We start from the raw sequence: 26,126 nt of genomic DNA, 5'->3' as shown, positions 1-26,126 counted from the left end.
TTCTTATTTAAACGCAAATGTAAAAAAAAATGCAATAGAAAAAGCCTAAAATGTCTCAAAAGATTTTAAAATTCCTTTTTATAGTACAATAAATTATTGAATAGTTAACTGTAGCTTTTTTATAAAGGATATGCTGTAAATTTAAAACGCTTATTTAAAAGAGTATTCAGTCCAACTTTGTTTACCCTATAGAAATTATCCGCTAAATATTGAGTTAACTTGTCGTTGCGCGCATCCACTTGCTTTGTTTAATTGAAGAACAACACAGGAACACACACAAATATTTTTTAAAAATATAATATTCAAATCTATTATTTGAATTAAGAGAAACTTGTATAGAAAAAAAATCAATGCAAATAAAAATGCCAAAATCAGGGAGAAGGAACCAATGATGTGTCTACTAGATATTTTAAATATTAACTATTCTAAACCCTAAACGTATCGTATTTCGAGTAAATTTGGAAGGGAATTTAGACATATGAAAATATTGAAATTGGGGAATATTTATATACGTGTGCAAGAATTCTATTTCAAAAATAGGATATTAATTCCCCTCTCCCTTCGTTCAAAAATACATCCCTATTTCTATTTTTCTAAATATTCAAATTTCTTAATATTTATATACGAAGTACTTGGTAAATAAATAGAAGATTTTGAAAAATAATAAATTTTTACGTTTTATATTTCTATTTCGAAATAAATCACGCAATCTTAAATTAAGTATGTTCGTTAAACAATTCCGAAATAAAATTTACTAGATATATTAGACTTTTAGGTTCTTTCTATGAAATTAATGTGATGACATAATTTCCTTACTCCAAAAAGTCTACCTGTTAAGAATACGACATTTTAGACGTCTTACTTTTTTCATTGCTTTTTTTACAGGGTAAAATAAAAATTCTTCCTAATATTAAAAAAGGATAATTTTGCATTACGTAAAAAAAGTATATAACGATAATGAAATATATTAAAGTTAACTTATAATAGTTTGTAATTGTATTTGTAACAATATATTTATAGATTCCCTGTTATTTGATATCATCCGTTTCCGGTGTATGCTGTTATATCAGGGATAAATATATACACAAAAATTCCTCCAACAAATTTTTATTATTTACCGTGGTCAAAACATATTAAAAAATCTTATTTTAAAAAATGTAAATATAACGAAATAAATTATATTGAAGTTTCTAATTACCCATGTACATTTCTACCTCGTGCACCTCGTGCACACACACACAGTTCTTCAGTCATTATTTGAATTTCAGAGTGTATTGACACGTCATACTACGCGTTAGTTAGATACAAAGAAAAGTGAAAAATAATAAAAAATTTAATATTCAATGTGAAAACTTCAAATGGAATTATATTAATACAATAAAATAAAGTGATAAATATTATTTGCATAGTTATAAAAAAAAAGAAGAAAGAAACAAAGTCTTAGTCAAGTGTCAACACAAGAAGATCTAATTCTGTTCTGTACTGTCGTCCGAAAAAAATTATTGTAGTCTATTGTTTTGAGTGAATGTCATAAGAGTACATACACGTCAAAATAATAGGCTATGTTTTCTATTTCGGAAGGCAGTACACATAATCATTTACTGTATATTAAGGTAAGGATTTTGTAATAATTTGTAAATATAAAGTGATAAGTCTGTTCGTTATAACTTAATTATTCTTATTTTGCCTTTTGGTAATTTCAATTTTAAACGCACAGATTTTATACTGTGAATAATTCGGCAAGCTCCATACTTTGTTTTTAATTATGTTTATTTTTTATTTTTTTATATCGTTCCAAAATTACAAAGTATCGGGTGTGTTTTATCGATAAGTCTTACCTAAAAATATTGAATCCCTGTGTTCGAAAAGAATTTCCGTGCATTTTTTTACGTCGTTCAGAACGGCTCGGCTCCACATTAGTTAAAAGTGAGTTTTTACAGTAATAATATGATTTAACGGTCTATTTCCTTAAATTAAACTTAAAAACCATATGTTACCAAATATACACACATCCGCAGCCGTATTTCTAGATTCGGCTCCGCGTTTTTTTTGCGTTGAAACTCGGTTTTAAATGTACGCTCATATTAAACCTGATTATCAAGCTGTTTTTAAACAAATTTACTTACAATTTTGCTTAGACTCTTATATATTCGCATTCTGATAATTCAGTTCTGACATTAATGTCCGTATTTTTTTTACATTTTAACAACAAATTTTTATGTGACCTAATTATCCGATTGGTCTGATTTTTGGTTTACTGATGTTTGAATGTACAATAATATAAGCGAAGCGGCAAGTACGCATTTTTATTTTTTTCCATCACCCTTTAATTGAAATTCAAATTTATTTTTGGATATTTAGTATTTACTTTCATTTGATGTCCAACTTATTTACTCTAGAACCTCGAGCAAGAGACCATCCACGCATAAAGACACAAGACAAGTATGATTTGAGTAATGTTTTTGGCTTCGCTACTTATTGATTATTCATCCTTGTTAAATTAAATAACAATACTGCAAAAAAAAAAATATATCAATAAACAGTTTTTTGGGTTTTATTACAACATTTATTTTATAATGGTAATGATACAGATATTTAAAAAACACAAAATTATTTCATTAAATTATTTGTTTTACTTTACTTCTACTTTATTTCTTTCCAACATAATTAATATGATAAACATATTTACAAAAATTATTTCACTTTTCCAGTTCCTTGGTTGCTGTCTTCTTGGTAACTTTTACCTGCCTATCCCAAAATGCTTGGGACTTCTTGGGGACTAGCTTGTTCATCTTCAAGAACATGATGGCGTGGATGGTTTCTTTCTCTAGGTTATACCGCCTCGATGAGTAAACTAATTTGAGGTGTGAGAAAATTCTCTCACACCTCGCATTAGAAACAGGTAAGTTGTTGAAGTTGGTCATCAAACTGACAAGTCCAGGTGGATAACATATCTTCTCTGCAACATGTTCATACCTGGCAGTAAGCATCCTGTGGGTTGCGGTCATTGCTCCTTGTTTGTACAGTTTCTGGCGTTCTTCAACATCGAAATCCTTGGACTTAGATTTTTTGACTTTCGCAATTTCCTCCTTTATCTTAGCGACTTCACGTTGGTAACCGTATGTCAAGGCATGCAACTTGGATTCTTCTATGTTACTCCAATCCTTCAGCCCAGCTTTCAGGTGTTTCTTCATGACGTCCAGGGGATCCTTCTGTTTGTCACGTTGTTCTTTCTTTTTCTTCTTGGCTGCTGCTTGAGCCTGAATTTCTTTGAACTCTTGTTGTTTGTTCCAAAACATCTTTTGGATGGGTGTCATCATGCCTGTAATACATAAATATAATTAATAAAAATGATAATTGAATTATTTAACTAATGTTATTATTATTATCTATTTTAATTAATATTGTATATCTTTACCTGTGGGAGGTGCAGTTTCTGGAGATTCGTACTCGTCAGCTTCGGAATCCTCATTGTCGGCATCCGCATTAGCTCTACGCAGGTCGGCCTCTTCATCTGCCTTTTCTTCAGGACTTAGGTTGGCTCTCAGTGAGATTCGGTGTAGCCGTTCACCCAACAACCTACAATTTTTGGGTGCTTGTTGTAAAATTGTTTTTGCTTCATCCTGTGTCACCGTAAAGCTTTGTGTGCCACTCGCAATCATTTCCAAATGACTGCGTGACAGGGGGTGTAGGTAGAGACAGACTTGCCATCCTGCATTAGTACGGACAATCTTGTTAACTCTCAGGTGAAGGAACTTGAATACACGTCTAGCGAATAAGTTGCCAGGCATACTTGTCCGTAGGGTAAAGAACACCGTATCCAGCATGGTGAACATCTGGACGATTGTGGCCTCATGGGCTTGTGCAGGAATTGTCAGCATGGTATCCACACACTCCAACACTTCCAGGACTTCTCTGAGGGCAAGAACCTGGTCAGGTGTTGGCCACAGATTGTCAAACTTCTTGTTGACTAAAATAAAAATTAAAAATTAAAAATTAAAAATTAATTCTATTGATATATACAGTTCTAATTTTTAATTAAGGGAACGAGAGAAGAAATAATTTATTTAGTTTAAATTTTAATAAACTTCTATTTGTTACCTTTCTCTTTTGTTTAATTAAGGGACAGAGAGAAATTTAAATTGGTAATTTTGTTAGTTTTAAATTGTTGTTTAAATTATAATTAACTTTTTTGGGTTTACCTTTCTGATCCTGCACGGATTTTTTCACCTTCTGAAGTAGTGGTTTGTTGTCAAACAACTCTAAGAACTGCTTTATCATGTTCATTCTGGAGCTCCATCTCGTCTCCACGTATCTGGTAAGCATACGTTGTCCACTCTCTACCAAAATGCGACGCAGCTTCTTGTTATTCATAATTTTACTGACCAGCTTTGCCAGGTTAATTATGGTTCTGTTGTACCCCTTCCCTTTCTAAAAAAATATAATATTTGTTAATTTTCACGTTTTTGTATAATTTATTATTTAACTTTTTAAGTTACTGTATAAGTTATTTAGTTGGTTCTATTAATCATTTAATTAATTTACTTACAACTTTGGCAGCCTGCTTCAACGCCAACTCCACTTGGTGGTTGAGGCAAACACCTCCCACTATAAGTCCACATTTCTGCTCATCACATTTCATTGTTCTTTGGATGTTCTCTTCTATTAGTTTCCCGAAATTTGTGATTGCTGAAAAGAAATAATTTAATAAATTAATATAATTTAGTTAAATGCATTTCGTGAAACTACCCCTGTAAATCATTAAATGTAATTCATTGAATTTTTTGGGAATGAATTTAATTTAACTTTACTTACCCTCTCTTTGTTGTGGATCTTTGATGGCGATGGACCTGTAGAAAATCGCACTTGATATGCCGCCATCGCCGCCATCGCCTTGTCTTGTTCCTGCCAGGGTTTCTTCATCTCCATCCTGACCCTCACCTTCGGCTTCTACAACACCATCCTCAACCTCATCTAAATCTTCTATAAACAAATCCAACGGGATTTCATCTTCACTATCAGCCTCAGGTGTGTCTTCCTTATCACTATCATCATCACTGACTCCCTCATGGTTCATGAAACTTGTATACTCTGTGGGGGTTTTCCCGTGCTCTTCATTGAGTATCTTGACGGACTAAAGAATGAAAAATAAATTAATGATTTACTTTCTAATGGTATTGTTTTATAATATTAATTCTCGTATTCATTCAAATATTCATCTAAAAAAACTGGTTTTATCTTACAATTGTACATTTTACATCCGCGGAAAGCCATTTAAAATACGATGCGAGAAAAAACTATTAAATAGTTATGATTTTATAATTATAATTTATAATTTTTCATTACCTTTACACAGTTGGCAGCCGAGTCGGATGTGGAGCTGAGAAGTTGATAATGCTCAAGCCCAAACCTTTTCAACAGTTCTTCGAAATATTCGTAGATGCTGCGGCCGGAAGCATCGGGTTTAGGCATCTAAACATAAGTAATTAATCAAATTATCATTTAGGTATTTGTGGTCATTCTAAATTTCTAAGAATTAATTTTAAACTTATACCTGTTCACAGGCGAGCAACAATTCTTTGGGACCGTCTGCATCGGTATAGTTTGCAGTTACTGAAAAATTAGTAATTCTTTTATATTATTCATTCATAATAGTTTACTTTACTTTATTTAATTCAGGTTATGTAGCTGCTGCAGTTGTAATTGCATTAATAAATAATAATAGTTTATTTATTTTATTTAGGTTACCTGCAATGAAGTCGGTGTGGTGAACATTGCCGAAGTCGAAGGAAAGGTGCAAACCTGCGGAAACAAAGATAATATTGATTATTTAAAATAATTAAATATTAACATTTTTTCCGCAGGTGTGCACCTTTCCTTCGATTTCGGCAATGTACACACCCGCGGAAGTGAAGATAATTTAAATTAATTATTTGTTATTTCTTTCAGATTTTGAAATTATTTAGTAATGTTTTAGTTTATAAATTATAATACTTAATAGTTAATAGTTATTAATACCTTTATTTTCTAAAATCTTCTTGAAGGATTCCATGTAATACTTGTGCTGCCCCTGCAGCCAGTTATGAAGCTGTTTGCTGGTGGGTGCATCCTGCTTCTTGCCTTTCTCAAGTAAACCGACCTGCTTGGCGACGATATGGTCAAAGGCATTGGCATCCGTATCCTTAAAGCGAATTTTTTAAAGTTAGTATGTTTTTCAACCTATTTTTAAAAAATACACTATTCTAACTGACATGAAGATATATTTCAATTTTAGCAATCATTTTCAATTAATTTTGTTTAAAAAAATATAGGTATGAGACATTAGATAACAGCAAATATGATCAAAAATATTAAACATACATTTACCTTAAAGCGAAGGAAACTTTCATTATTAACCAGTTTTCCTGTTATGTGGCGCAGCGCTTCTAGGGCAGTGACGTATATTTTGACTTCATGGATAACTTCAGCATCTGCCTGGGCCTGTTGAAACTTCCTCTGAAAGCTGGCCAGGTTCACTCCCTTCCTATACTCTCGGTAAACATCTCTGTGGTCAATGATCCAGTGACGGCTAAACCTCCTAAACAGGTAAGCAATTAATATTATTTTTTTTAGCAAAGCTACTCTATAATTCACCTTGTCTGTCAGTATATATTTTTAATCAATGTTTATGAATACTTAATACCAGTGTTCTGGAGCCGGGAGCAGCAACATTTTTTGTGGAGCCGGATCCGGAGCCGTATTTTTTGTTAAAAACGGCTCCGGCTCCGGACTAGGTAAAAATGATTTTTTAAAGTAATATTATAATTTGGCAACGGTCTATTTCCATATAATAAACTGAAAAACTATTGTTACTTAACAAATAGACACACATCCTTCTACTTTTATATAGCTTTAATCAAATAAAAGCAAAATATTTTATATTATTTATCTTATTTTATCAAATTCAATAATGGAAAAAAATTGATATATTAATTTTAAGGTAGGAGCCGGAGCTGGAGCCGGAGCCGGGAGCCGTATTTCCAAATACGGCTCCCCGGAGCCGGAGCCGCATCAAAATTATACGGCTCCGGCACGTTGCGTTAATACATCATGTTATTTTATGTCAACTTAATATTATTACCTAAGAAGGTTAGTTTCTTGCAGTATAAATCTCTCTAATGGTTTTCCCTCTTTGGGGTATTCTTTCACGTGGTATGTGCCATCCCAGGTATGGAAGTTACAGTATTTGCACCCCCGCCCCCACGGGGTCTTATTCTGACCCTTTCCAGGGTAGTTGGGGATCATGTAAGCATGATCTTCAAGCACTTTAACCAAGTAGACATAAACCTGAAGTAATTTTAATTTTATTAAACATTTTATTTAATAATCTCACACCTGTAACTCTTTTTTTAGTTGTGTTCCTTTCTTGACTTTTAGTTTTGCTTTCAAAAAGTGTCACTTTTGCCCCCCCCCCCCCCTCTACATTTTATTATTATTTTTAGTATTTATGTTTGTACCTTATCACCATTACTATATGTTATCCTCTTCCCATCAAGGCGGTCATAGAGCGAGTGTGTGTCCCCTTGTACTGTACCCACGCAGTCTAGGTAATCAATAGAACAGTTAATTTAATATATTATAGGTAAAGTAAAACAAACTAGTATTCTAGAAATTTATGTATTTACGGTTGAGATTGTATGGTTATTAATTATAAATATAATATAATGTATTTTATTTAAGTACAGACAAATAGACATCCTGTCAATTAAATTTTTAATGTTACTACCTATGTTATTGATATTAATTATACTAATTTAAGCTTACCTCTGATGAACATATGTTCCGTACTGTCACTGTTCATCTTGGGTTTATTCTTGGATCCTTTTGTACGGCCACCTCTCCCTTTTGGCTTTTCTCCAGCTGGGGATGACTGTGCTGAAGAAGGTGTGTCTCCAGCTGGTGTTGTAGGTGTGGCTGCGGCTTTAGGTTTGGCTGCGGCTTTAGGTGTGGCTGTTGTACTTGTACGGCCACCTCTCCCTTTTGGCTTTTCTCCAGCTGGGGATGACTGTGCTGAAGAAGGTGTGTCTCCAGCTGCGGCTTTAGGTGTGGCTGTTGTACTTGTAGGTGATGGAGACGGCGGCGGCGTTACGTTGAGTGGGCGCATTGGTGATGTATCTGGTGTTGTTTGTGAAGCTGGTTGTGGGCTTGCTGGTTTTGACCTTAAAATAATTAATTAATATTATTTTTCCCTTGCCCTCTGGACAAAATATAAAAATTATTTGGCTACTTGTTTTTTTTACCTCGATTGGGGAGAAGGTTTTGGGGGTGAAGTTGGATTTTCAGGTTCTGGGCTGTCAGGTTTTGACCTTAAAAAAATAGCCTATTATTTTAATTATTAATTAATATTATTTTTCCCTTGCCCTCTGGACAAAATATAAAAATTATTTGGCTACTTGTTTTTTTTACCTCGATTGGGGAGAAGGTTTGGGGGGTGAAGTTGGATTTTCAGGTTCTGGGCTGTCAGGTTTTGACCTTAAAAAAATAGCCTATTATTTTAATTATTAATTAATATTATTTTTCCCTTGCCCTCTGGACAAAATATAAAAATTATTTGGCTACTTGTTTTTTTTACCTCGATTGGGGAGAAGGTTTGGGGGGTGAAGTTGGATTTTCAGGTTCTGGGCTGTCAGGTTTTGACCTTAAAAAAATAGCCTATTATTTTAATTATTAATTAATATTATTTTTCCCTTGCCCTCTGGACAAAATATAAAAATTATTTGGCTACTTGTTTTTTTTACCTCGATTGGGGAGAAGGTTTGGGGGGTGAAGTTGGATTTTCAGGTTCTGGGCTGTCAGGTTTTGACCTTAAAAAAATAGCCTATTATTTTAATTATTAATTAATATTATTTTTCCCTTGCCCTCTGGACAAAATATAAAAATTATTTGGCTACTTGTTTTTTTTACCTCGATTGGGGAGAAGGTTTGGGGGGTGAAGTTGGATTTTCAGGTTCTGGGCTGTCAGGTTTTGACCTTAAAAAAATAGCCTATTATTTTAATTATTAATTAATATTATTTTTACCTTGCCCTCTGGACAAAATAAAAAAAAATTATTTGGCTACTTGTTTTTTTTACCTCGATTGGGGAGAAGACTCTGTTCTTCTTTTCTTGACCCTTGGAGGTGAACACAACTTTGTTATTATTCGCTTGCGTTGTGGATCAGCTATTTTTGAAGTGACTGGAGTGCAACTGAAATTAAATAAATAAATAAATTTTCAATTTCTCTGGTTCTTTTTAGAACCCACCAAATTTACCAAATTTGGGATTATATTCTAAAAAAAAATGGCCTCTCTTGGTGTGTAGAGCACCGAGAGTTGCTGAACATGGAAGGAATGCGCCCCGGAGGATGGATGGAGGACCCAACCTAACCTGACCAAAAGTAAGTAAGGATATTTTTTTAACATTTACCTACCCTAAGATAAAGGAACCCACTACTTTTCATAATCCCATTTATTATAATTTTATTAGGGGTATGCATTTGAGCTTAATAGTAAATAAAAAGTAAAAATACGACGAAACCCACTAATTTTATAAGGGGTAGTTTCACGAAATGCATTTGAGCTTAATAAATAAAAAGTTACTGTAAAAATCCCATTTCTATACTTTTTTTAGCATGGGTAGATGCACTTCGTGAAACTACCCCTTTTAGTTTTTTTATAACATTATTAAATATAAAATGAAAATATTATTATTACCTAATGTTATCACTGGGGGTTATTTTTTTTGTGGGGGTCCCCAACCCCTCCTTCTCCTCCAACATTACCGACCCTGGAGTGCAACTGAAAATTAAATAAATAAATAACATTTACCTACCCTAAGATAAAAAGTTACTACTTTTCATAATCCCATTTATTATAATTTTATTAGGGGTATGCATTTGAGCTTAATAGTAAATAAAAAGTAAAAATACGACGAAACCCACTAATTTTATAAGGGGTAGTTTCACGAAATGCATTTGAGCTTAATAAATAAACTTCGTGAAACTACCCCTTTTAGTTTTTTTATAACATTATTAAATATAAAATGAAAATATTATTATTACCTAATGTTATCACTGGGGGTTATTTTTTTGGGGGGGGACCCCAAACCCTCCTTTTCCTCCAACATATCAAGGTCAACCTCATCCAAAATATCGGGTATTCTTGCATCGGGGATCGTCTTACGTTCACGCAAACTACGAGTACGCGTAACTGAAGAGTCAGGCATAGCTTGGACAACCTCACTGTCATCATCGTCACCTATAACTTTATTAGAGTCAGGCTCAGCCATTCTCTAACGATGTTGTAACTGAACTAAAACTAAAAAAAAAGATTAATATTAATTATGACTTTATGACTTTAAGCCTAAGGTGGTGAGAATGGCCAGGTTACCGCTTACATTGGATGATTGGGGGAAGAAAAGGGTTAACAACTTAACAGTAACTCCACCCATAATTTTATTTTTTGGAATAGTAAGGGATAAAATAAACACACATAAAAGAAAGTGTGGGGGGGGGGGGGGGGGGTATAACTATAATCCGTATCCAATTACTACGAAGTACGAGGGAAATCATGGGATGTGTTGGAAAATATTTATATGACATGTAAGACTAAGAATTCTCCTAATTTCCCCTTGAGGAGGGGGGAGGATTTGATGCTTAATCTGCAGAAGGGGTAATTTAACACTTAATTTACCCTCCGTAAAAGATTAAAGATTAAAAGATTAAAGATTATTTGAAACCTGCCCCACCCCCCTTTTTCAACACTTCTTATTTGAATATAATTATATGTAATCTTTTTTTCTCCACCCATCATAACGTAATGGTTAGGAGGAGGGGGGGGGGGGGGGAACCAACAAGATTTAATTTGGATTTAATACGATGAAATTTTAGTAAATAAATTAGCCGTTAGAGGCTGGATATTTCAAATTGTTTTTCAATTTATACTTAAGTTTCATCATTCATTGTTAAGAAAAGTTAAAAATTATATTTCAAGTTTTAGAAACCTATTTTTAAGAAAAGTTACATTTGAGATGAATAGAATTAAAAAAGTATTCGGTAATGTAGACAAACAAAATTGCTTCATAGTTACATATTGGAAGTTACATAACATTCAAGGATTACCATTGACATTGTCAGCTTTGAGGTCACTTTATGAAGGCTTTTTGGCCAATTATAGAATAGATTGATGATAATGATATGATGAATATCTGTATCATTTCATATCTTTTAAAAACAAAGTTTTATACCAACGTTTTCTTTTTGGTTTGCTCAACAATTTTGGGGAATTTTGGGACTTGGTTGCTTCATTAAGTTGAGTGTAAAAACGTTTCAACTATGAATTGTTATTTACAAAAGGGGTAATTTTGTGCATCATCATTGGGAGTGTACATCAATTTATCGGCCATTATAATATAAGGTTATAATTTATAAAGGTGTCATATATATAAACCTTTCTTAAAAGTTAAAAAAAAAACTCTCTCCCGTCACCCAGCATTAGTGGAAAATTTTTATAAAGGAAAATTTAAATAAATAAAGGGGGGTTATAATAAAGGTGTCATCATATATATATTATGGAAAATTTTTATAAAGGAAAATTTAAATAAATAAAGGGATTATTCTTTGTATTTTTTTTTGGGGGGGGGGGGGTTATATTCAAAATCAAGTTCAACCCTTTCTTTTCATATATTCTATGTATAATAAAGGTGTCGTCATATATATATTATGGAAAATTTTTATAAAGGAAAATTTAAATAAATAAAGGGATTATTCTTTGTATTTTTTTTTGGGGGGGGGGGGGTTATATTCAAAATCAAGTTCAACCCTTTCTTTTCATATATTCTATGTATAATAAAGGTGTCGTCATATATATATTATGGAAAATTTTTATAAAGGAAAATTTAAATAAATAAAGGGATTATTCTTTGTATTTTTTTTGGGGGGGGGGGGGGGGGTTATATTCAAAATCAAGTTCAACCCTTTCTTTTCATATAGCAACCCTCCTTAAAAGGGGAGGGGGGGGAGACTAGAGTAAAATAAACAGCCCATTGCCCTTCCCTTTATTTTGGGGGGGGGGACTATAAAGGTGTTAACTGTTACTTACATGTAAAACCCTTTTCCCCCACCCATATATGTTTGGATATTGACCTCTAGGCTCTAAATGCGGATGCCACTTATTTTAAAGGGTATGTAAAGATAAAATTTTTTCATGCTATTAGACTATTAGTATTAACAAATTAAAAATCTTAACATTTTCTAAATAATAAATATCGAAGATTGATTTTACGGCATTAGGTTGGTTTATTCGAAGATTGATTTTACGGCATTAGGTTGGTTTATAAAGATAATTTACATTTTACAAATTTGTAATTTAAAGTTAAATAGTAGGTTGGCGACGAACGAGAGATGGGCCAGCCAACTTCAAGTTACTTGGATACTAAGGGGAGAAGAAACGGCGGCGCAACCGCCGAAAACTGCCGAGAAAAGGCAAAATAAATTTCAGCGGCTTATCGGAAGGTAATGAGGAAATTACATTTTTGCATACAACCCCTTTATTTTAATGGCTTTCTCTACCTTTTGACCGCCTTTCTCTTTGTTTTAATGCGTAATTAGTTTTTATATACGCATAAAATAAACTTATAAAGTTAATTATTTTTTAATATTTGATTTTGCAGTGTTTTTATACGTATATTGTGAACGTTTTGATGAAATTGAATTGAAATTGAAATTAATTATATCTGCATTTGCATTATGAAAAATAAAATACTAATTATTAAATTATTATTTCAGTATAAATATCCGAACGAATAATGAAATCTAGAGTACCCAGCAGCACGAAACGAAGGAGCCAGCGAATACTTGAACGACGTCAACAACTTGACCCAGGTATAATATATATTGAATTCTATTTATTTTTAGTTATTTATTTATTATGATGTAGTTACGTACGATTTAGAAAGCGAAGCAACTCTATAATCATTACCAGAATGTCCGTAAATCCATAACCATAACCATAAACAATTATAAACATGACATTATACAAGTGTTAATGTCCGTTTGTCCTACCTTTTCAGAGCTTCGCTTTTATGGATGTTGTCATCCTTGTTTTTATAGTTATAACTTATTCCACCAAGTGTAATATAATGAATAAATAATCCTTATACTAAAGGATCTCGCTAACCGATGAACCGATCGGGTTCTCCTTTTTACCTTTTTAAAAGCGAAGCTTTTCTATAATTATGGTCGGTCCGTCCGATTTAGAAAGCGTAGCAACTCTATAATCATTACCAGAATGTCCGTACGTCCATTTTAAACATGTTGATTTTTCGTCCGAGATAGTTAGCTTTTATTCGTTAATTTAGGCATGTTAGAATTGTCCTATCGATTTCAAACTTTGCATGATGTAGTTACGTACGATTTAGAAAGCGAAGCAACTCTATAAGCATTACCAGAATGTCCGTACGTCCCTTTTAAACATGTTGATTTTTCTACTTTTATAACAACAAAATTTTATGTGATCTAATTATCCGTTTGATCTGGTTTTTGGTATATTGATTCCTTGGACAACAAAGAATAATATTATAAGCGAAGCAACTCTATAATTAAGTCCTAGAAATGTAAGTATGACCATAAACATTATCCTGTATGAAGCAGTTTTCCAACAAATTTACTTAAAATTTTGCTTCGACTCTATACATTTATAATTTATTAAGGTGTCGCTGTTCCTCTTCCTGTTCCTGTTGAGGCCCCCCTCCGAGATGATCCGGTTGTGGCTGCTATTGCACCCCAGCCTGATGACCAGCGTCGAGTTCGACGACAACGACGCCGTAATGCTGCAAGACAATTAGGTAGGTATTATATATAATACGTTTGTCCAGTAACCTTACTCTAAAATAATAAATTCACCTTTTGGAATTAATTTAATTAATTAATTGCGTTGAGATATTTTATGGTTTGGAAAAAATAACCATTTATTTTAAATTAATAGTAAATATCATACAGAATTGCTTACATGATTATTATAAAACAAGGATGAAAACATCCATAAAAGAGAAGCTCCAAAAAATGCGTCAAAAAATCTAAGCTGGATCTTTAATTAAAATGTATTTTTTTTGGCTTTTATGGAACTAATTGTAATCTACAGAAGGGAAAATCACTGGGGATGTACATCGATCTATCGACCACCCTCCTGAGAGATTTTAATTTTAATTTTGATTTAATTTATTAAGGTCAACAGGTTATCCAACAGATGGGGAACAACAATAATGTCAATGTTCCCCATCAACCACCACAACCGGACCATCCTCAAGAGCCGGACCACCCTCAACAGCAGGACGACCCTCCAGAGCCCCTTCCCGACAACAATCCACCTCCCCCACCCCCGCCACAGCAAGAACGTCAACCTCAACGTGGTCGTGTTGCACCTATTTTCAATTTGACAATAGGTGCGCACGCCACAGTAAATATCAACAATAATACATTTCAATTCTATTGATTATTGTTGATATTTACTGTTAATTTATTGTTATTTTGTGTTGTTATCCCCACCCCCCCCCCCCCCCCCGACTAAATGACTGGATTAGGTTAGGCTAGGTTAGGTTATATGGCTAGGGGGCCGAGCGCCCGCGGTTATTTTTATTGGTGGGGGGGGGGGGATAAAAATTGTAAAAATCTATTTTGTATTTTGTATATACTATTTTTGATATATTTACTTTATTTACTAGAATTCCAATTATCCCCCCCCCCCCCCGACTAAATGACTGGATTAGGTTAGGCTAGGTTAGGTTATATGGCTAGGGGGCCGAGCGCCCGCGGTTATTTTTATTGGTGGGGGGGATATTTTCAAATTTTGTATATACTATTTTTGATATATTTATACTTTATTTACTAAATTTGCAGATTTTTTAAAGGGGTAGTTTCACGAAATGCATTTAAACTTAATTTAGTGAACCGCATATTTTATCCTGGTTAAATGGTTAAACTACATTTATATGGCATATATTTGAAAAAATTTCAATTTTCTACCACATAGTTTTTAAAATGTCAAGACTTGAAAATCGTCTTTTTAAATTGCATATATCACAAAAAAGACAATTTTAAGGTCTTGATATTTTAAAAACTACGTGGTAGAAAATTGAATTCATTTCAAATATATGCCATATAAATGTAGTTTACCCATTTAACCAGGATAAAATATGCGGTTCACTAAATTAAGTTCAAATGCATTTCGTGAAACTACCCCTTTTCTTTAGTTTTAATATTTTCATTTAATTTTTTTTTCAATTTCATTGTTTCATTTTTTAGTAGCAAATCTACTTTATATTTCTAAATGTAAATATGTCTGTCTGTCTGTCTGTTTTTTTTTCGTTTTTCAATTTCATTGTTTCATTTTCATTTTGTATTTCATAAATTCATTTCATATTCATATTCGTGATAAAAATAAATGTGATAAGAAACTCGAAATAATACACTTTTTTATTCATTCTTATGGTCGGTCTGTCCGATTTAGAAAGCGTAGCAACTCTATAATCATTACCAGAATGTCCGTACGTCCATTTTAAACATGTTGATTTTTCGTCCGAGATAGTTAGCTTTTATTCGTTAACGATGCAAGAAATAGCTATTGATAATTTTAAATACGTGGAACGCTTACCTAACCTACCTAAGTTTTATCAAATAACTATATCAAACGTCTCTCTTCCTTCCTTGGATACAAACGGCTGCGCCCCTAGCATTTAGAGGCTCTATATTCGAACCTACCTACCTACCTACCTAAGTATATCAAATAACTATATCAAACGTCTCTCGAGTCTCTTCCTTGGATACAAACGGCTGCGCCCCTAGCATTTAGAGGCTCTATATTCGAAGGGATATGAAAGGGCAGAAAAATAGCCTAAAACCATCTAAGGACCTATACGAAGCTGTACTGTAAAGGAGAACCATATAGGTTCAGTGGTTAGCGAGATCCTTAGCTACAGACAAACAGAGCTTACTTCTTTATAAGTTTACTAGCGGCCTCTAGTGGCACTTTAAATGTTTTTGTTTGTTAAAGTTAATACTATAGCTATTGATAATTTTAAATTTATGTCTTCAATTCAAAGTTAAAATAAGTACACAAATAAAACCATCTAAGGACCTATACGAAGCTGTACTGTAAAGGAGAACCATATAGGTTCAGTGGTTAGCGAGATCCTTAGCTACAGACAAACAGAGCTTACTTCTTTATAAGTTTACTAGCGGCTACGCCCCTAGAGGCCTCTAGTGGCACTTTAAATGTTTTTGTTTGTTAAAGTTAATACTATAGCTATTGATAATTTTAAATTTATGTCTTCAATTCAAAGTTAAAATAAGTACACAAATAAAACCATCTAAGGACCTATACGAAGCTGTACTGTAAAGGAGAACCATATAGGTTCAGTGGTTAGCGAGATCCTTAGCTACAGACAAACAGAGCTTACTTCTTCAATTATAATTCAAATTATAGAGCAGCATCGCAATTACAAATTAAATTAAATAAAAATAAGAAAATTATTTTTCATAGTTTTATTATTATAGCATATATATGTCAAGTTATGTTATTTATGTGGAATCTAACTAAATATTCACAGGAATGCGATCTCAACTCAATCGATAATGATCACTGACTCATCAGAGTCATCACCTTCACCAAGAAAAAATTTGGATTTAATACGATGAAATTATAGTAAATAAATTAGCCGTTAGAGGGTAAATATTTCAAATTGTTCTTAAATTTATACTTTCATCATTCATTGGTGAGAAAAGTTAAAAATTATATTTCAAGTTTTAGAAACCTATTTTTAAGAAAAGTTACATTTGAGACGAATTGATTTCACAAAGTATTCGGTAATGTAGAAAACAAACAAAATTGCTTCAAAGTTACATATTGAAAGTTGGAATATAGATAACTTCTCTATATGCTTTATAACACTTTATGAAGGCTTTTTGGCCAATTATATTATAGATTGATGATAATATCTGTGATAATATCATTTCATATGTTTTAAGTTTTAAAAACATTCTTTCGCAAGGAAGGGAAATTTAAATTTTTTTAAAAAGGGTCAACTAAATAACATGACACGGATATGAAGCAAAATTGTAAGTGAATTAGTTGGAAGACTCTAATTGCAATAAAACCTACTCTTTTTGAATAAAACAAATATACAAAGTTTTTACTTTTTAATTCGTTCGTTCTTTAAGACAGATAGCTATTTCTTTCATAGTTAAACGGCTCCTCGGGGCTAAAAAAACTGGTTTTAATAATCAAACGATTGTACATTTCTGTTCTGTCTATATATCATAGTTATCATTGAAAACCAAAGAATAAAATAATAGGATGTCTGTTAATCTCCACGGATAAAAAACTTTCCTAGGAGTTTTATGAAGGCTTTTTGATCAATTATACAAACTACAAAGATATGATGATAGTAACCAAATTTAGATAATCACTTTAATAATTTTAGTTCTTTCTTTTTGTCTGTCTATCTTTTATTAAATACAAATCGTAAAATTCGGAATAACTATATACGGTTTTTTTGGACTTCAGTTGAAAGAAATCGTTTTTACTTTCCGGTCATACGCTTATAATACGATGTGATAATTTGATAAATATCTATTTTTTGAATTAAATTTATCGCCTGGACAGACATACTTACAAAGCTATGTTCATATATATTTAAGATTTGAGATTAGTTTGTTTCCCTTCAGTATTTTATTTTTTTTGGAGCGAAGCTATTTCATAATTAAGTTTTTTAAAATTTTTATAGACATTTTTCCGTGCATTTTAAATTTGTTTCAATTTTCCCATAATTACTAAAATAAAAGAATAATGTCAGTTTGATAATAAAAGTACTCGTTTTTATGGTAAATAAAATTAACATATCTTCGCGCCTTAATCGCTGTACAATATTTATTTTTGGGGGGGGGGGCGGGGAGGAAAAATTTATGTCACCTGATTAAGGAAGGGAAACTGGAAGGGTCAACTTAACTGAACTCACATGAGAAATATGAGATCTTCAAGTTCATACAGAACAATAATTTTCTATAATTAGGGTCAGTTTGTCCGTCGACTATTTGTCGACTATTCTGAACTATTTAAGTGTTTGTGTTATTATCCGTTTGTTATACAGTTTCAGAAATCGTTTTAATCTTACAGAACAATAGCTTTTTTATAATTAGGGCTGGTCAATCTCCGTAAGAAAGCGGATAGCTTTTTTCATTTCTGGTAATGTAGGCATTTGCTTCCTGTATCCGTTTGTCATAAAGTTTCAGTACTAGTTTTTATGGATGTTTTAATCCTTGTTAATATTCCCCAATATACAAGGTATATTGATAAAAGCGTTTTTTTTTTGGGGGGGGGGGGAACATTTATGACCGCATAAAGCTAAGGGTCAACTCATGATACAGGAAATATGAGACCTTAGAGAACAAGGACAAATCGTTACAATTTACAAAACTAACTCCAATCCAAATAAAATAAAAATATTTATTTTCATTTTATTTAAGTCAACATAGTTTATTTATTTATTTAGATTATTTATTTCATTAAAGTAAAAAAAGTTATGATTATTGTTTTGTTAGTATGTTAGGTTAAATAATAAATTAGTACATATTACTTGAGTTAGAATGATTAATACATTATTTAATGGTTATTGGTGGTTTATTTTTTAACTTTTCTTTCACTTTATGATATTAGCAAGTTTGATATATGGTTGAGTTGAAATGTAGAAGACAGTAAGCAGGGTGGAGGGTTGGATAATGTAGGGTGTTGGATCTTTGGAAGGTGGATTATTATAGAGTAGATACGCTGAAAGCCTGAAACAAAAAATCTTAAGTCTTAACAGCTATGTGAGGGAGAGGGGGGGGGGTGGTAATTTATCTATCCTTTACAACCCTCTCACATACTCACACGACAATACAAATACACATAATAAATACTAGGATATGACAATGAAAGAAAAATCGAGATTTTTGGAATAAAGAAAGGGGAGAATAAATTATTTAAAAGTCTTATCTATTATACAAATTTTATATCTAAGTTTTCATATTTATTGAATTGTTTACAAGTAAAACTGATATGGTTCTGATATCGCAAAAACCAATCAACCAATATTATTTTTTTATAATTCATTCTAAAAAAATAAAAAAAACTCATCAATATTTAATTTTTAAAGTTTTCATATTTATTGAATTGTTTAAAAGTAAAACTGATATGGTTCTGAGTTCTGATATCGCAAAAACCAATCAACCAATATTATTTTTTTTATAATTCATTCTATAAAAATAAAAAACTCATCAATATTTAATTTTTAAAAAAAATTGTATAAAAAGTAAAAAAAACACTGAGAAAATATTAGGTGTAGAGGTTTCGTGTTTTTTCTAGACAGCCATATTGGCTATTTTTCCAAATTTTGACGAAACGAAAAAATTTATTGGAAAATATCAGTAAATATTAACTTTCAGGATCGTATAAATTTAGAAAAGATTTTAATATTTAGGTTTCCTGTCCAAATTCAACCCTTTCCCTAATTGTTATAAACGTCTTTGGACAGTTAGAAACTAGGGGGAATATTAAAGAAATATTGACCCGACAGTTTCAAATTTCCATCGTCTAAGATCTATTGAATAGATTTCTAGTAGACATATGTCTGGAAGGAACACTTTAAATCAGCTATAAACAATTAAGGTTAATTTTCTTTAATTTCTTTGGTAAATTGTTTATTCTTTTATATATAGCTTATTCTTCAAATTAGTTTCAGAGTATAAAACCCTGTTATTGTAGGCATGTTGCTTCTAGCAGGCAGATTTGGACACATTGTCTACCCCGAGGCGGTCACTAGAACCCTTCAACAGTATAAATATTCATTTCAGATGCTCCATTGATGGTTTATATGTATAGATCAACATTCATACTAATAAGGAAGATTACAACCAAAATATATAAATATTTTAATAAAAATACAAGCATGATAACGTTCATGAATATTCTTCTTTTCCTTTAAAAATATTTATTGATGAAGTACCATTAATGTACCATACGTTGAGTTTTACGTTTCAGTTGGTATTCTTATAAAAAAGTAACAGGGTGTATGTCTGTGTGTAACTCAAGTTCACGCTAACCGCTGAACCGATATTATTCTCTTTAATAGTGTACCTTCTCATAGGTCCTGGAAAGGTTTATCACTATTTGGGGGAAAAGTAAAACCACCCTCCCAAAAGAAATCGCCCCTTCAAAATGTTCCCTCTTAAAGGTCTCTAAGGTCGTAGACAATAGTATTATATAAAGTCATTTTACAATAGAAATGAATCAGATTCGGATCCAAGATTATTTCTGAGACTTACATTTCTTAAAATCCAATTAGATAACTTTCATATAGATTTTCTGCTCAGTTAGCCGATAGACATACCAAAAAGTCAACCACTAAAGAGTAATAAACGTCTGTATATTAAAATCTATATCTGAAAATTCTTTGTTTGACTTGTGCCGAAAGGACTTTTGCCATAAGCATATCAATATCAAATAATGGGTTTGTACCTACCAAAAAAAAAAAATTTCATTTATATAAACCCAAATTAAACTTAGAAATCCACCATATTTAATACAAAGAGAACTTAAAAATCCAACATATGTACTACAAATCAAATTTTAAAGTGCAGCAATTGCACAAATAGCTGTTAGATTTGTACAGATGGGTAATTTAGAGTTTTATGTAGGAGGGTTAGCTAGCCCCAATGAGTTATTAGGCTACTGGCTCTGCCCTCCTTTAGAAGCTAGGTTTTTTTAGCCTGTTGTAGAATCTTAAGTTTTAAAAAGTAAATATTAAATATGTTTTTAAAATATGCATTTTTGCTGAAAAGGAACCCTACAAATGTTAAAAACACTAAAATCTAAGCACATTTTTATGACAGAAACTTGTCATCAAAAAGATGCTGACCTTTATACTTTAGTTCTAATCAAAGAAACAAAAAAGTATTTAATGACAAAATTTAGCTGAAATATACCCACGTAAAGATAACTGCAACGCATATCAAAAATCAACATACCAACAATTTTAAGGTCTCATTTGGTTTGTAACAGGTGTTTCTTCATTGACGGAAAAAAATAAAGCAAAATTTTAGAATTTTAGTAACCCTTAACTTCACTTCATAACAAAGACGTTAAAAATGGTACCTACCTGTTTTGTTCGGCACTAGACATAAAAAGATTTGGAAAATTGTATTAGCACCAAAAACAGGCACAACTCATAACCATGCACAGTGAGGTTTTCAAAACAAAGATCGTGCTTTCAAAAATGGAAGTCTGGTGTGTACTATACCACGGGTATGAGGTGAGGAACAAGAGTCTAACCTCTGAGATGACAAGTTGACTTTTCAGTCCAGGAGCAACTCATCCATACGACATAAGCATGAGCATTCCTGAACAATCCAAATAATTTGGAATTATACTACTAAAAAGTGTCCTGACTAATATTCTAATCCTTGAAAATTAAGTCCACTAATAAAAGAATCATTGAGTTAATTTTTTATAAAACATTTGCTGTTAAACACAATTTGAAAAAATGAGGAAACACTAGTATAATATATTTACAAGAATTGCTGCAGGCATAAACCCATATACATAATATTTATTTATAATCTTCGACACATTTTCATAACAAAGAAGGTGTATCAACTTTTTTTTTTATGGCTAGCCGGTTCTTTTAGTAAGTAGTAGATGTAAAATTTTTCATAGAATTCAGATATGCAATCGGTTTTTTTGTAGACCTCTTATTTTTTAAGTAATTTAAGTTTTTTAAAAAAATAATTAAGTCGGTTTTAAGGTACTAAAACGCAACAAAATAAAAGAAGAAAATGGCCAGTAAGAACAAAAATAGTAAGATCTTTAATTTGACACCTTACTTTTAAAATTCTGTTGGGTAATTATTGAAAAAATCTATTTTTTTAAACTGTTTTTAACCTATTTTTGAATGGGGGGTCAAAAATATACTAGGACACCTATAGAATCAGACTGCAGAGCCCAAATTTGAATTAAGTCCCCAGTAAACTTTTTTGGGGGGATTTAAAAATTAATTTTTAGTGTTGCTGTAATCATTTTGACCGAAGCAAAAGCTTTTTTTTTACTTCGGGTAATATTGTGGCTTACAGAACATTTTTATATAATTCACTTTATATTGATACAATAAAAAAACATTACTCTGTTCATTGGAAATAATTTTTTTTCCAAAACAATTAATTTCATTGAAAAATCTAACATTTACAATAAAACAAATAATTCTGAAATCTAACCAATAAGAAGTTTTGTTTTATATAATTCTTTACAATTCAAAAAAACAGTGTTTTCACAAAGTGACTTATTTCCAATGTAGTTACATATTTTTTATTTAATTAAAATGAAAAGAATGAAAACCGTACACATAAAAGATACATACTTTTTAAAATTATTTTAAAAGATAAGTTTGAATAATCTTATTTTATAACACATTTGTATATGTGACAAAAATAAATTTGTTGTATTGCATAAACATTTGTTGTCATTTAACCCTTTACAGCCATTTTTTATGTTTTTAAAATAAGTGAGAGAACACAAACATGTTAATGTTAATTCGTTGATATATTATAAAGAATTAACTTTTTAGTGAATTTTTATAGTAAAATCATAAGGCCTAATTTTACTCTATACCAGAATACAATATTTATGAAGCAAAACACTCTAAAAGCTACGAATTTTACCCAAATAAAAAAAAAAGACCTTTTGCTCGGATCAAAATGATCACGGCAACAGTAAAAATTAATATTTAAATCCCCCCAAAAAAGTTTATTGGGGACTTAATTCAAATTTAGGCTCTGCAGTCTCATTCTACTGGTGTCATAGTATATTTTTTATATACGTTTTAAAAATAGGTTAAAAACAGTTTAACCTCGGTTTAATAAAAACTTTAGACCTAAATATTTTCTCAAACAGACATATAAAACATGGGTTCATATATACCTTTAGAATCAGAAAAATATTACGAATCCATTGTAAGCAAAATTGAAAAAAAGTAAAAAAATAAAAAAATTTAAAAATGGCCAATTGTATTTTTTGTTCTGGCAACACTATCGTCTTCCCTTTTTTACCCCCTCTTTACCCCCTCTATACCCCCTTCCCATTTTTATACCCAATTCAAAAGTTAAGACGTTGCCTGTACAATATAATATGATATTTTCATATAATTCCTTTTATTGTAGTTTATATACTATATTGTAAACTTTTTTTTTCAATTTTGCTTACAATGGATTCGTAATATTTTTCTGATTCTAAAGGTATATATGAACCCATATTTTTTTACTTGTGAAATGATAAAATTGAGTTCAAAGTTTTTATTCTCGTGGGTTTAAAAAAATCGATTTTTTCAATAATTACCTGACAGAATTGAAAAAGTAAGGTGTCAAATTAAAGATCTTACTATTTTTGTTCATAATAGCCATTTTCTTTCTTTTTTTTGTTGCATTTTAGTACATTAAAATTGACTTAATTTTTTTTTTTTTAAACTTAAATTACTTAAAAAATAAGAGGTCTACAAAAAAACCGATTGCATATCTGAATTCTAGGAAAAATTTTACATCTACTACTTACTAAAAGGACCGGCTAGCTATAAAAAAAAAAGTTGATACAACTTCTTTGAAAGGATTTCAAATTATTGGTTTGACTTTTAGGAAGTTGTATTAAAAAAAATTGAAAGCAAGATTTTTTTAAAATTTATCAGTAGATTATAGTTGTAGTTGTGACCACTATATTTTGAGTGCAGCTACTCTACAATAAAAAATATGTCCTGATGCAAACTCCTCATGTAAACTCATTGGTTTATTGATATGAGAACCTTACTTTGGTTATTGTGAACTTAATCATTTGAATAAAAAAAATGAATTATTTTGCTGTCTTATTAAAATTTACATTGCTTGGATCAGTACAAAATTAGGGGGAGACAGAGTTGTGTTCAGCTGCTAGCTGTACCTACCTGTATCCAAGTTACAAAAGTTCAATCCGAGCTGCTACCAGGAACCAACAATCAGATATTTACACCCAATAATATAAATAGTAAGTTTTTGGTTTGAAACTAAAGATTAATGAAATAATTGGATTGGTTGGTTTATAGATTTCTGGAAAGTTTTATATACAAATTAGCAGGAATACGGTATAACCAACAAGCGAAATAAATCTAAGTGATATTTGGGGGACAGAAAAAAGGTCGTCAATTCTACTGAGCGGTGCCTTCCCCTCCCCCCCCCCTCCCCCCCCAAAAAAGATAGCCGAAATTCACGTAAAGGTTTCGTGAATTTTTTAGGTTAATTTCGTTGTTGGTATATGCTGACAAATTAGGGTGGTTTAAGACTTCATTTCTGAAACTGTTACCCCGTTCTTAGAGGTTATGGGTGAAGCTGCCTTTGTTATCACATAGTACAATAAATAATAAATAAATACATTTAGCACGGTTGGACCCTCAGAGGTCAAAACTTTATTTTAGTGTTTGGCCAAAATGACTTAGCAATTGTATCTGTAAGTACGTCTAATAACACCCTTTGCTATTTTTAAAATCCTAGAAAATTTTTTTTGCAAGAAAATTGCATAAATTCGCAACCTTTTTTAGAACCACTACATAACTCGAGTTTTAAAACTTTTTACATAAAATCCTTTTTACAAAAAATATCAATAATTACTTAAAATTAAACCTGAAAGAAAAAAATTCTCATTACACGTGTTAATTTTCATGTTTTAGGTCTTTTTTTGAGGAAAACATAACTTCTCCTTTTTTGACAATAATATATTTTTTTAACAATTCAAAGTAAAATATAATAAAACTTAAACGATTTTTCTTGAATTATCAGTTGAAAATTTCATCAAACATGCAATTTAAGTGATGAAAATTTAATAAAATCATTTTTTGAATGTTTAGAATTACCAATTTTCTACATTTAAAACAAAATGTTAACAAAATTTAAAAACATTCTAACATATAACTTCAAAAATCAATAACATTTTATAAAAAGATGTTTCAAAAAATAAATCATTAAAAGGTATTAAAATGCATTTGAAATTACTTAAAATTAAAATGAGAACATCTTTTTACACTGTATTCTGTGAAATAGAGTTTAAACGACATGATTAGTGAATGAAATATTTCCTAAACTCATTAAGCCTTTTTGTGACTATATTAAAAATAATTTATTTTGTTTTATATTGTTTTTTTATTCAAATATTTGACAAAATTTTCCCTATGTCAATAAAATAAAGTCAGTTTTTTACTGTTTCCAGGTTTTTCTTTATAATTTTAACAATTAAATGTAATATAAATCTTCATTATCTTTTATTTGAATTATCATACACATTAAAATGTGAAGTATAAGCTAGAATAGCACTTTTTTCAACGAATATTTTAATGACATTATATCAAAATAATTCCTCTTAAATATCACACAACATATGATTGGAAAGTATAGCCATTTCTTGGAGGTATAATATTTACAAAAATACCATTAATTCTGTTTTTATCAGAAGTTAAAAAAATTGAACAATTCTAAAACAATGGTTGGCTGTCTAGATATTGAGAACACTAAGACTACGGCTCTGTTCTATTGAAATAACGTTGCAAAAAGAGGGGTTCTGAAAGTAATCTACCTAATTTTATTAAAAGAACCAACAAGTACTGTCAGTATCTTTTTTCTTGTAATCTAGCAGACAATCAAATCATAACACAATTTTCATGATAAAATATTCAGGTTTCTACTTCACATTTTAAAAAATATACTGATCAATAAAATGTTCAAAATTTTATGTTGTACAAAAATATGTTGTAATTCTTATTTTAAAGTTACATTTTTATCCCTGACAAAATCATAGACGACTTTTAAAGGCATCTTATCTAAACTTTTTGAAGAAAAACTTAAAAACGTTAATTAAGTATGAAAACCATTTTTTTCGATTTTTCTGAAGTTATTATCGCATTCTATGGGTTTTTTATTATCATTTACTTATATCGAAAGTGCCAAACATTGTACCCCAACTTATTCATTTAATAAAAAACGAAGCGTGTTAGGTAAACAATTAATAATATTAATA

The 26,126-nt window shown here is 31.1% G+C and overlaps 3 protein-coding genes across 4 annotated transcripts; all 3 read right to left on the bottom strand.

Moving 5' to 3' along the window:
- Positions 1-401: 401 nt before the first annotated feature.
- Positions 402-5,507, bottom strand: LOC145314262 (uncharacterized). Its single transcript, XM_080154111.1, has 6 exons — positions 5,347-5,507; positions 4,816-5,134; positions 4,550-4,689; positions 4,203-4,431; positions 3,419-3,970; positions 402-3,322 (listed from the first exon to the last, which is right to left on the bottom strand). The coding sequence occupies exons 1-6, from the start codon at positions 5,470-5,472 to the stop codon at positions 2,700-2,702; spliced, it is 1,989 nt and encodes a 662-aa protein (XP_080010237.1). The 5' UTR covers positions 5,473-5,507; the 3' UTR covers positions 402-2,699.
- A 399-nt stretch (positions 5,508-5,906) lies between these two features.
- On the bottom strand, positions 5,907-8,509 carry LOC145314260 (uncharacterized). 2 transcript variants are annotated; one of them, XM_080154109.1, is made up of 6 exons: positions 8,446-8,509; positions 7,804-8,198; positions 7,497-7,582; positions 7,121-7,326; positions 6,367-6,577; positions 5,907-6,181 (listed from the first exon to the last, which is right to left on the bottom strand). In XM_080154109.1, exons 2-6 carry the CDS (start codon positions 8,141-8,143, stop codon positions 6,002-6,004), a joined length of 1,023 nt encoding a protein of 340 aa, XP_080010235.1. In that variant the 5' UTR covers positions 8,144-8,198; positions 8,446-8,509; the 3' UTR covers positions 5,907-6,001. The 2 variants fall into 2 exon arrangements, with proteins under 2 accessions (XP_080010235.1, XP_080010234.1); XM_080154108.1 differs by lacking the exon at positions 8,446-8,509 and adding an exon at positions 8,280-8,435.
- Positions 8,510-8,790: 281 nt separating this feature from the next.
- Positions 8,791-10,843, bottom strand: LOC145314261 (uncharacterized). Its single transcript, XM_080154110.1, has 3 exons — positions 10,079-10,843; positions 9,732-9,815; positions 8,791-9,225 (listed from the first exon to the last, which is right to left on the bottom strand). The coding sequence occupies exons 1-3, from the start codon at positions 10,303-10,305 to the stop codon at positions 9,108-9,110; spliced, it is 429 nt and encodes a 142-aa protein (XP_080010236.1). The 5' UTR covers positions 10,306-10,843; the 3' UTR covers positions 8,791-9,107.
- Positions 10,844-26,126: the final 15,283 nt, after the last annotated feature.

Source organism: Acartia tonsa, chromosome 3, assembly GCF_053477335.1.
Source record: "Acartia tonsa isolate MP-2025a chromosome 3, ASM5347733v1, whole genome shotgun sequence".
In the NCBI taxonomy this organism is placed as follows: Eukaryota; Metazoa; Arthropoda; class Copepoda; order Calanoida; family Acartiidae; genus Acartia; species Acartia tonsa.
The sequence above is the reverse complement of the archived record's forward strand: the minus strand, read 5'-3'. Positions and strand labels throughout refer to the sequence as shown.

Excerpts from the sequence above, each read along its gene's own strand:
- LOC145314262 (XM_080154111.1), bottom strand. The coding sequence starts at position 5,472 with ATGCCTAAACCCGATGCTTCCGGCCGCAGCATCTACGAATATTTCGAA. Across the intron at positions 5,135-5,346 it reads CGGCTGCCAACTGTGTAAAG|TCCGTCAAGATACTCAATGA; the intron begins GTAATGAAAAAT and ends TTCATTCTTTAG. Across the intron at positions 4,690-4,815 it reads AGATCCACAACAAAGAGAGG|CAATCACAAATTTCGGGAAA; the intron begins GTAAGTAAAGTT and ends ATTTCTTTTCAG.
- LOC145314260 (XM_080154109.1), bottom strand. The coding sequence starts at position 8,143 with ATGCGCCCACTCAACGTAACGCCGCCGCCGTCTCCATCACCTACAAGT. Across the intron at positions 6,578-7,120 it reads CAAGAAACTAACCTTCTTAG|GAGGTTTAGCCGTCACTGGA; the intron begins GTAATAATATTA and ends TTACCTGTTTAG. Across the intron at positions 6,182-6,366 it reads AAAGTTTCCTTCGCTTTAAG|GATACGGATGCCAATGCCTT; the intron begins GTAAATGTATGT and ends ATTCGCTTTAAG.
- LOC145314261 (XM_080154110.1), bottom strand. The coding sequence starts at position 10,305 with ATGGCTGAGCCTGACTCTAATAAAGTTATAGGTGACGATGATGACAGT. Across the intron at positions 9,816-10,078 it reads ACCCCCAGTGATAACATTAG|TTGCACTCCAGGGTCGGTAA; the intron begins GTAATAATAATA and ends TTTAATTTTCAG. Across the intron at positions 9,226-9,731 it reads ACCCCCAGTGATAACATTAG|TTGCACTCCAGTCACTTCAA; the intron begins GTAATAATAATA and ends ATTTAATTTCAG.